The sequence below is a fragment of the Patella vulgata genome, chromosome 2 (genome assembly GCF_932274485.2).
Source record: "Patella vulgata chromosome 2, xgPatVulg1.2, whole genome shotgun sequence".
Lineage (NCBI taxonomy): Eukaryota > Metazoa > Mollusca > Gastropoda > Patellidae > Patella > Patella vulgata.
This window is the reverse complement of record NC_065880.2, coordinates 32,946,087-32,958,107: the sequence shown is the minus strand read 5'-3', so window position 1 is coordinate 32,958,107 and position 12,021 is coordinate 32,946,087. Positions and strand designations below refer to the sequence as shown.

Sequence of the window (12,021 nt, the reverse complement as noted above, 5' to 3'; positions counted from 1 at the left end):
TATACTTACTTATCATAATATTCTGCTCCTTCCTCTAAACCTGGCAATAATCCAATAAGTAAGCCATTTAATCCAGGTTTAATATGTTTTCCTAAAGCTACAAAATGCTTCTCGTATATATTAAACAGCTCTGGTTTAACGCTCATCGCAGCATGATTTAACAAAGGAAATAACCCAGCACTGTAAACAAACAAATCTTGTGCCAGTCTCTGTGTACCAATACATCGGAATATTATATCGTAGGTCTCTAGAGCTTTTAAATGAACCCCACCAGGAAGAGCTGGATGTAGACATTGAGCTAGTCTTTTCCCAATTGTTACTTTCTTTGGTATTACTGGATATTTGATATGTGATAACAGCACCTAAAATAGAGACACAAAAATATAAAGATGATGAAATATTACTGTCATGGTCAGAAATGAGAAATGAAATGCACCATCTGGGCTACTGAAGACTGGCTTAAGCCATGACATGTGCCATGTGGAAAGATGTGTCTAATTCCAACGTGTACACAGTATTTTCAGGTATTTTCGTCCAATCCAAAAGACAAGAAGGTGTTCCTTGCCAGGCTGTCCATTCTGCACCACTATGGGATTGTATGCAAAACCTTCTAGTTCAAATCAGAAACAAAATCACTTGGTAAATTTACTGTAATCCGGGTATCATTTAATCGTGTGTATTCAGCACTAATTTCTTTCACATTCATTCAATATCATGTCTTTGTTTAAAAATTTATTTAAAGGAGCTAAGTCACTAATATTTGGGACCTAGAAATTGACACAAATGGGTCGCAACACATACAATAATGTAATATGAATGTATATAAATTGATTTACATTCAATTGTTTCTGTTTTTACTGTAATTTTTAATCAATTAGGTTCGGCGAAATACACCAGTATTCTCAATCGGATTTTAATCTCTAGCGTCTGGTTATTCTAGTCTACGCCGATATTATTTATTGGGCTTGCTCTCCAGATAAGAATATAGCGTCACCGTTTGACATGACTTATGGAATATGCCTAGCCTCGTTTTTCGAGTCACTTATTACAAATAGCGCTGAAATGCATTATGGTACACGATTCGTGTACCAATTGTAAAATGTTTATTTTGTCTTAAATACTGGATATCAGAAGGCCATCTTTTCCCGGTAAGATCACAACATCAATGTTGATTTAAACCGACAAATAAATCGCGTTTTCAATGCCGAAGATTTTGGATGATATTGAGTTAGATACTTAGCTACTTTAATATCACCAAAATTCATCTGATTTGTACTTGTGTCCAGTTTAAAGCTGATCCTTCAATTTTGATAATGAGTGTCCAATTTACAAGCATTTAATTTCTTGATCACTGTCAAAAAATAACCCAATTAATTATTGATGCATAATGATTATTTTTTGAACAGTGGTCAAGAAATTAAATACTTGTAAATTGGACTATCAAAATTAATCAGTCAGCTTTAAACTGGACACAAGTACAAATTGGATGATTTTGGGCGATTTTAATTGATTTTTACGAATTTTTAAACAGAGATTTGATATTAAACGAACGTGAAAGAAATTAGTGCTAGATACACAAGAGTAAACGATACCTGGGATACAGTGTAAACTACGTTCTACATAAGTTTACGGTTAAATGGACATAATATTGCAGATTTCTGGGTTTATTTCACTTAAATCAGGTCATACTCAATTATAATGAATTTTAAAATTCATTACCAGGTGTGCTACCATATTTGACCTCATAGCTGAATCTAAGTAAAATGACACCCCAATCATAATGTTAAAGCATTTGACCTCAAGGGTGCACCTGGGTAAAATGCCACTCACAAATACAAAGCCAAATCATACCCTTCATAGTTACTAGGTCATGGGCTCATGGCACAACAACAAATGTTTTCAGTCATTACATTAATGTTGGAGCGAAGCAGTGGTTTCAATATAACCATATCCATAAAAGGAACATGTGCTTTAAATCATGTATTCAATTACCTCGATTCCATTGAACACTGAAACGTTTCTATTGATTTAGAGCATTTAGTTTTTTAGACTACTTTTTTTATACATTTCACCGATATGGTTACTTGTATAGTTGCATTTTACTACAGTATGCTTACATTCACATTTCTAATAGCCTATAAAAGATAATGACTCATGCTGACATTACACAATGATTTCTTTGGGTTATATTCCTGATTGTTTTCAAATTTGAGTGAAGTCTGTGTCACTACAGATGCGGGACTGTACAGCGCAGTGGGCGCTTACGGCTAGCCCCCAGATCCATTCATTTTTTTTTAATTGTTTGTTTATTTGTGGTTTCTGAGTATGATGTCTTGTCCATGTATTTGTTTTTATGTAAATAATGTGTGGTGCAGTCCCCCTGCACTTACTATTAAAGTGCTGAACAAAAAAAAGCAAGTTCATGTCTAAAAAGGAAGAGCCAGATATGACTACATGTATTTAATGGAGGATAATAAACTTATATAGAGCCAAATTCTAGTTGGGACAGCTGCTCTGTAGCACATTTACAAATATATAGATATATTAATTATATTATAACATATAGATAAATAAAATATAAATGAAGTGACTGAATCAATAAAATGTAAAATGAATAGAAATGATAAACTCATAAAATTGTATGGTTCAGAAGAATATCTAAACGATTAAACATCGTTGCTTTGATGGGATGAAAAACCTCATGGTGTACATGAAAAAGAACCAATGGAAGTTGGAATTTAATGAAGAGTATATTAAAACACCACTGTCTGGGTAAAATGTCCGCCATAGAGCATTCCATGGTGTATGCATGGCCATAAGCACGGTTGGTGCAGAAAAATAGCATGATGTCCATTTTATTTTAGTGACAAAATCAAATGAACAAGGGATGACATTAATTAACTACCTGCACATTTAACTTTTTATAAAGCATGGAACAATCAAACTGTTTATCACTCTACTTAACTCGACTAGAAAATGTCCAATATTGAACTAGATCAAGGTACTAATGTTACGAAACTAAACACCAAGCTTCATCACTCACTCTCAATTAGAAGCAGTGCTATCATGTTCAAAAGCATTGACAAATCACATTGCTCATCTCTGCTTATATAGCCTAAGCAGAAAATGCTAATCATCTGTCTCATTAATGGCATCTGTCTAATTAACATCTACACCAAGAATGAACATGCTACCTCACTTAGAAGAAGAGTTATTGTGTCCTTGCCGATGTGTCAGCCGACGTGACAGACAAACGGACAAACTCATTATAATAGTCCCCTTCAAAAAGGAGCGGGCAAAAATTGTCTGATTTAACATATTCACTTACTTTATTCAATTTTCCTAAAGCCGAGATTAAATCTGCCCATTCACTGGTATATTCAAAACTTTTTAATGCCTTGTCTACTTGACTGATGTAGGACCGATATTTCGAGTCACTGAGTAACTCACATTCTTCTACTGTTAACATACTCATCTTCGGACCTTTTCCTGTAAATAGAATGTACAGCTCACAATTAGGGTTATTTATTTGAATGAGAAATGCATTCGTTGGTGGTCTTAAAATTCAAACTGCCAAGAGAATTTCAAAAGTACTACTGGTACCTATGTGTAAAACAGTACAATCAAATAGACTCTATAACCATTTTTACCAACACAACTACCAGATGATATAGCAAATATTTGCAGAAAAATATTTTCTGAACCATCTTTTTGACTGACTGACTATGTTTATAACATTAATATAGCTTGTTTACTGGATCATGTGAAATCTTAACAAAAATAAAAAGTTTAAAGGCATTATTCTACTTAATAGTTTATATCATCTCTTTAAATTACATACTTGAATTTTTGACTTGAGAACTAGAATAAAAAGACCTAAAGAATCTAAATCTCTCTGATTTAGGTGAAAATAAAGTACCGAATATGATTGATTTGATGGTGTTATTATTGGACAAGTTCAATAGTCTTTATAATTAAATTATTTTTGTTTCGACAGATTAGGTGGAAGTCGATTTGTTTACTATTTTAAAATCTAACACTCTTGATGATTTTATCGCATTGATGGTATTATGTCTAGCTTATTATCTATTACTACAGCACATAGAAACTTCAATGAAATCTAGTGTAATTATATAATGTATCATCTCTAAATCAGGAAAGATCCTACCTAATATAGAAACAAATGTGGTTACACGATAACAAACCCTAGATATGACAGAGATAACCAAAACAGTTACCACTAATTTTATTCTTACCCAAATAATTCATCAGTGATTGAATCGTAAAGTTCATTTTTAAAGACAAAGCAGGAAGTAATTTTTAAAAATAAAAAACCAATCTATACTGAAAATCATCAAGACAAGTCCATGTACACATACTATATACATCCATTGATAACTCCATATATGAACCATATTACAATACCCATGGTGTATGAAGGAAATAATCTATAATATTAATTACAGAAGGTAATTGTAATTGAAATCACTGGATTTGACTTCCGGGTATACATGTAAAATTGAATAGATGTTATATATTACCACTGGGTTTAAATATAACACAGGTATTGATATGTTTCACACTAATCAGGTGATAGTCTGGTGCCAGATGGTTAAAAATATATAGGCTAAATATAGACTATCAATAAATCTGATTTAATAGAATTTATAGAATAAACTATATAACTAAATGTGATGTGAAATAAACTTCAATACTTTATTGCCCAATAAATAATTAATTACTGGGGAAAAAAATATGGTGAGTTAAATACACTTTCTCATGCATACATAGGTATGAATGAATCCCTGTTAATGTCCATCAGGCTATAAATGACATTCTGTAGTGGTATTTTGGATTATATACGATAAAAAACAATGTCTCGATTATCCATTTTTATGTTTAATTATCCTTTACAAAATGTATTCTAATCCACTAAATAACGCAGGCTAGCGATGGCATCGAAAGTTGATTATGGTCTGATTAAGTTAATTAATGTCTAATCAATAATTCTGTCATTGTTTCTTAGTCTAGAATTTCTCTAGACTCTAGGGGAGTAAGTCGAAAATATATATAATTATAGACAGATAGCATAAGTTGAATATCCGAAGAGTGTGTGTGAATTACGGTGTTAAAAATAAATAAGAGGAGCTTAGTGGGTAAGATGCTGGCTCGCTAACCAGGAGCTCTCATGTTCGCTTGCTCTGTAGGCCGAGAAGGTTCATCTGGATTTTCCTGCCTGGTTGATTACCCTTTGTCAGTGGTGCAGAACGGAAGGTGCGAGAAAACAGGGTCCCGTGGACCTAAAAGAACCCCTTACGGTCGGAATTCAAAATAAGAGTAATCGTAGTGCTGCTGTTTATGATAAAATACTCTGATGGCAAACTGTAATAGCCCAGTAAATACAGATGAGAAGGACATTAAACCCCATTTCATTTCATTTTATTTCAAAATAAATGTTGTTTCATACTTATTTGGTTCATAACTGCATAACTGAATGCATCATAAGGCTGACCTTAAAAATATCTTTGTTTCGCCTAACGCGACCGACTAACTAAAACCACCCCCGACTTATTGCACTTTTCCGCGATCTTTTTATTTTATTTTGTGTGTCAACCTGAAATATATCACGAGAGTTATTTCCCTTTACTATGGCTATGGTTTGATTCATTATTGAAACTGGTTGATCAAGACGAAAGCGTCATAGGTGTCGCTTCTCAACAAAATGGTTGCAGACGAAAGCACGTCCATTCCCACGAAATGATTCTGCCTCTATGTCTGTGGGGCGTCGTTTTAAACATGACGACGATATTTTCAATATCCGTTTTCGAGAAAAATAAAGGCACAACCCGCACGATCGTTAAAAACGTGTTGAGGGAGTTTCAAACGTGAGTTTGTCGCAATTTGTGTGCGAGTCGTGCATCAAGAAAAATCCCGATGTCATTGATTTGTTTGCCAATAAAAGAAGACGAATGTTTGCACCCGGAAAATTATCAAGCTGTCAAATTAGCTCTTAAAAAAAAAAATCTGAAAAAAAACCCGACCTACCGACCCTTCTCCTCGATTGTGGGTCGGGTTTGGTGAAACAAAGATATTTTTAAGGTCAGCCTAATGGCATATCCATGCACTTAATCCTTCCTTCAACTACCCTGCTGAGATGACTAATATTTGGGGTGACTTAGTCAAAGATTGGTACGTTATAGAATATCACATTTTATGGTATTCATAAAAATCTTAAAGATACATTATGTAAGATTTAGATAAAAAACTAGCCATTCTTGCTATAATAGTTCGAAAGTAGATGCTATAAAATGAATAATTTGAAAATTTCATTCAAATTACTCTATTGCAAGCGAAGATATTAGCCTTTGAAGGTTTGACAGCCGTGTACAATAATTTCAAACACCGTACTGGTTGATCGAAGCTAAGTCTCGGTCCTCCATATTTGATTAAATCAAAGTATCGCTGAACCATTCTAATCTATTTAATATCGGAGAAATCTGATTCCATCGAGAGTTGATTAAGGCCTGGATCAGTTAATTAATGTCTAATTAATACTTTAGAAAACATTTCAGGCCTAAAGAAAGACCTGCAATAGGCAGATTTAGCTCTTGCATAATGCATGTTTAATTTAAAATTTATTCAGCTTTCCAGAATATGACTGGTCAGAAAATCAGAGATTAAATCTATGATTAGCACTAATCTACATGTACTTTCGAAAATATGGGTCTAAAGGTGAAATTGGCATTTATGGAGTAGAAGTATAGGCCAAATAAAAACTAGAACTCCAAAGGCATACTGACGTGTTTCGGTATGTCATGTCACGTCAGGTCATGTCTTGCCACATCAACAATCAAGTTACATCATGAATTATTGACTATAGTAACATCCAATACCCAATAAAGTGAAAATCCCTGTCATATTGAAGTTATTATTCAAGATCAAACTTTTTGATATTACCATACCAAAGCTTGTCACATATGAAAAACTAATGTGATAAAATAATATTTTAAGTGTATTGTAACAATATACTTACAAATTATAATCTATTCAATTTTGAAGCATCTGGCTTTACATTTAGTTCATTTCAAGGACTGGAACTCGGTTCTTTAACTTCAACTTGACATGTCACCATATTTGAGAACCAATAGAGATGAAAGGAAACTCTCACAAACACTACAAGATTAAAATAATCAGATTAAAGTCATTCGACCTGATAGCCAAGCATACATGTACATGTACGCGTTATATCATCTACATGTACAAATAGTAACATTTGGAGTAAGAAAAAGAAATAAGACTATTTTTATGTTTTTGATTGGTGTGAGTGTGTTTGGAAGACTTTTTTACTGTGTCCACCACATATGATTATATGTTAGTCCAAAACATATTTGAGCTCTCCCTCATAGCGGTGTGGTCAGGCATTTTGGGCGCTGATTTTTTATGTGGAAATGTGTCTGTGCACTGGAAAATCTGTCCCTGTATTTCCAATGCCACAAATATACTCCAAAAAAGACTTGGTTTACCGGCGGGACGATTTACCCAATACTACCCGAATACCACTCCATTACCCAATACTACAACATAAATGGTGCAAAATGAGCATATTACTTGATTTTGTTCAAAAAATAGTGAGATATATCGTGGGAAATGTACTTCAAATGTGATTACCAATGTCTGGCTGTTCCATTTTCCTCCCTATATCACCCAAATCAAGCAAATAATAACCCAATACTACCAAATACTTATCAAATACTACCTAATATTATAAAATACAACCCTAATATCGTCAATTAGCAGCACATCAGTATAATAACTTAAAACGAATAATCGATAATTTGCAGAAAATTGAAATATTGACGCAGTTATCTCTCTTTACAACAAATTTATAGATTAATCATCTTGTTGGGCTTTGCAGTTTTTTTCCAAGACAACGAAGTGAAAATAAGGAAATCAAGTTGTTATAGATAGATGCTCCCGCTATAGTTTATTCATCCAATATTACATGTTAAAAGCCTATCAAATATAAAACATAACATAAATTAAAAAGAGTTTTAAAAGAAATTAACAAAGATTTAAAAATGCATTAATAAAGTAAAATCAGTTTATAAAATAAACAGCCAAACATCCAAATAAACAAGTTTATTAAAGGTTGATTTAAAATTTTCATTTAACGGTCTCGTGGCCTACTCAAAAGTCTTCTTATACTATATTTCTGATAATGTCAGGAAAGCACACAAATTTATCTTTATATCTGTCTTTTAATGACTTATATTAACGCATTTCTTTTGTCTTTTAAATTATTACGTTCCAAACTAGGCGCCTTTGAAAACTCTCCTCTTGTCAAAATTTCACTATTGAACAAGTTCTAATTATTCTACGATATATATCCACAGGCGATAACCACCTTAATGAATAGACACTATCTCCAGTTTCCTCCCACTGCTAAATACCTCTATAAGCCAAGCGAATTATTGAAATATAGACCTGAAATGACCTAGTTTGTGTCGAGTGGAGCTTAAACCTCACCTCTCTCTCATTATTGAAATGACAAACTCTCTCTAAAGACCCCTACGCGCAAGCGAATTATTGAAATAAGATTGGACCATGTGTTAGTCCCGAAATGACATAGTTTGTGACAAGTGGATGTTAAACCCCATCTCTCTCTCTCTTATTTTAAGTTTGTTGTCTTGGAAACCAATTGCAAAGGCAAAGAAGAGTAGCAATCTAAAATCTATTTATCGGTTGTAAAGGGAAATAACTGGGTAAACATTTCAATTTTCTGCAAAATATTGAATATTTGTTGCAGTAACTATACTAATGTGCTGTTATTTGAAATATTGTATTGTTATTTGATCATATTGGGTAGTATTTGATGAGTATCTGGTAATATTGGGCTATTATTGGCTTGTTTGTGTGGCATAGGGAGGCAAATGGAACAGCCCGACATCGGTATCGCATTTGAAGCACATTTCCCACAATATAACTCTCTATTTTTGAAAAACATCAAATGATATGTCTATTTTGCATCATTATGTTGTAGTATTAGGTAGTATGTGGTGATATTGAGGTGGTATTGGGTGGTATTGCAGTCGTTGTTGTTTGTATTTTAGAGGAGAGCCGAAAAAATCTCCCCTTAATCAACAAATTGCTCCCCTTAAAAAGCTCTCCCAGTTTCGATAAGAAGAGTGATTAAGAAATTAAGGAGAGTGATCTGATATTAAGGAGAGTGATTTGTTGTGTGTATGGGAAATGGTTCTGAAGATCAATAACTGCATGTTAGGGGGTCATTTCTGGATTCATAAATGATAATAAACCCCCTATGACTTTGTAAGGAGAGCGGCAGGTGCTCGCCTTAAAAAACAATGACTGGTATTGGGTAGTATTGGTAAATCGTCCCACCCTTGGTTTACTTTAAACTAAAGGGCAATATTGGTGGTGGTATCAATCAATTATACTGGTTAAACACAATTTTAACATACGCATCATGTTGGTGTCAGCTAATTTTGTTAACATTATATTGCGGAATGTCTTTAATTGATTGACACCAACATGATCCGTAATAATAGGGACCTTTTACACCGGTTCGAAAACGAATACGAAAACGTCATCAATTCGTGTGTACTTGTGACGTCAATCCGCAATGAGTGTTCGGCCCATGAAAAACGTTACATGTATGTAGCTGGATTTACGTAGGTATGCAAACGAATATGTTTCTTGTCTCATATTGAATTTTTCACCATTCTTCGAGCCTTTGTGTATATTGTTTATTGTGTAGCGTTCGTAGAATGTGTTCACAAGGAATATTCTGCTTGATTTGTTGTATATCTGCCGAAAAATCGATTGAAAACTTTGCCTTGACCGAGAAGTTCATGAAGTGGAAATTAACGCCATCTAGTTATTGTCGTACATCGGATTGCGAAACCGCGTGTTAGAGGATACGAAAACGTAAACGAACATATGTTCGTTTTCGTACCGATGCGAAAGGTCCCTAATCATAATGACCTGAAGAATCCAGAAGTGAAGCGATTAAGCAAATAAAGGAAAGCTACATACAGTAGGCCTATAATGAAGTAGAGAGTTGTTAACTGCCGCACAGCTCGATAACAAATCCTGTGAAGACATGTTGTTGATGAGATTGTCAGAAAATATCCATCAGTAGGCCTACGTACTGGCACGGGTAGACCTACTGGTCAAGCCAGGATTTGACTGCTGTCACTTCAGTGCTGAGAGCAGAAAAATTAACAAAATTAAAAAAAGCAGACCTGCATGTTCTCGTAGATGCCTACAGCTGAGAAATGCCCTCTGGTCTCCATATATATTCTGAAGTTTTTTACCCTTTCCCTAACCTTTCTGGTGGCTATTGCGTGATGGTGAGTCAGTTGTCATTGTCAGTTGTCAGCACTCGGCTGCACTGCAGCAGAGAAAAATGTAAACAAACCCAACTATAAAAATACCTGTATTACAACCGCATGCCAAATAGTATTAATTTCATTGGAAACTTCTATAAACTGTGTTTATGTTGAAGTCGTGATTTGTCCCGATAACAAACTTTAACATAAAATATATGTTTATTGCTAATAATTCAATTCTGACAAATTTACACGAGTACCTGATAACAACTTCCTTTCCGCCGAACTGCCTCGCAGTTAATTTTCTACTTTCGGTTTAGTAGGTCAATATTGTCAATCTGTTTCACAGAGAATTACGAGTCTCGTACAATATCAAATATTCACTGCGGATCAGTGTGCAATACTGTACGCGTTGTGCTCGTAAATATTAAAATCGGTTCTATTACTATAATAATAGTAATATTTAAAACTTCTCATCGATTAAATAGTACTGTGTTCTTCTGGATTTAATAAAAGTTAAGATAGTTTTTATTATGAAAGTTTATTATGTAGGGGACATAACTCTGTTTTAAATTAGTCTTTCAGGTTTAGACAACAGTTGTGTTCTATGATTAGTCTATGTGTCTTTTAAAACGGTATGAATAAATTTAATAGCCAGCGATGGCGTGGCGTTATGAAATGGAATTTAACTAAATTATTGCGATCAATTGTAAACATTACGCAAAAAATTGTAATCGTCCGTAATTAAAGTCCCCTTGTTTCATTTGCATTTTCCGAACATATAAAATTGTCCACACTTTAATCCAAACTCGAATAATTCAATTAAGAAAACAAAGTCAAAATAACATAGATAATCTGCCGGTTGAAAAGGGGTTAATGTCTTCTATCTATAAGTATCAACTGAAAGTATTTTTAAAGATATCAAAAAATCATAGGCTTGCTTCATTTATTAAACTTGTTGTCAAAGACAAATTACAAAATCGACAACCAAATCACAATGTGAAAATGCGGGAATGACATGCATCTTGTCCAATTTTTTAAAAAACGTAAATAAATAAATTTTATCATCTAGAATTTAATTCGGGTAAATGTTCGCTTTACAGACAAAAAACAGGTCTGATATACGCGTGTGTTGCTTTCTTTTGTTATCTGTTATGTTGATATTGTAGAAAATTAATTAGTTAAGGCTACTGCACAACTCCCCCCCCCCCCCAAAAAAAAAGAAAAAGAAAAAAAGGAAGCACTTCTTGTCATCCATATTCTTACTAAATATTGTATATTCTCAATTGATTTATACAATAATTATTAGATTGAAAGACAGAACATTTGTTATGTTAACGAATTTGATTGTTTTTTTATATTTCGAAAAAAAGCCCCTTTTTAACACTGGCGCCTTTTATCAAAAACCGATAGGTCTACCGAGAAGATTAGAAAACGCTAGATAGTCCGGTAGCTGAAGGGGGGGGGGGGGTCGCCACCCAAGCTGTGAATTTATGAGACCAAGTTTTTCTAGACCAGTTTTTTTGTGTAGATTCCGAATCTGGGTGGTGATCAGGCGTTTGAGGGGGCGTTTTCGAGATATAGGGCGTCCAATGTCTACAATTGGGGGGCAATGTCATTATGTTGACATAAATGATTATCATGTTATATATTAATAAAACATAAATTTCTA

The 12,021-nt window shown here is 33.8% G+C and overlaps 1 protein-coding gene across 3 annotated transcripts in view; it reads right to left on the bottom strand.

Moving 5' to 3' along the window:
* LOC126810422 (protein dopey-1) overlaps window positions 1-10,636 on the bottom strand; it is a 36,640-nt gene extending 26,004 nt beyond the window's left edge. For 2 of the 3 annotated variants that reach the window (XM_050535476.2, XM_050535478.2), the window contains exons 1-4: window positions 10,455-10,530; window positions 7,034-7,173; window positions 3,329-3,489; window positions 10-362 (exon numbers count right to left, since the gene is read on the bottom strand). In XM_050535476.2, the coding sequence (XP_050391433.1) occupies window positions 10-362; window positions 3,329-3,475 (500 nt within the window). In that variant the 5' untranslated portion in view covers window positions 3,476-3,489; window positions 7,034-7,173; window positions 10,455-10,530. Of the gene's footprint in view, window positions 1-9; window positions 363-3,328; window positions 3,490-7,033; window positions 7,174-10,454; window positions 10,531-10,609 lie in introns of those variants that run through there. The other variant, XM_050535477.1, reaches the window with a different exon arrangement.
* Between the last annotated feature and the right edge of the window lie 1,385 nt (window positions 10,637-12,021).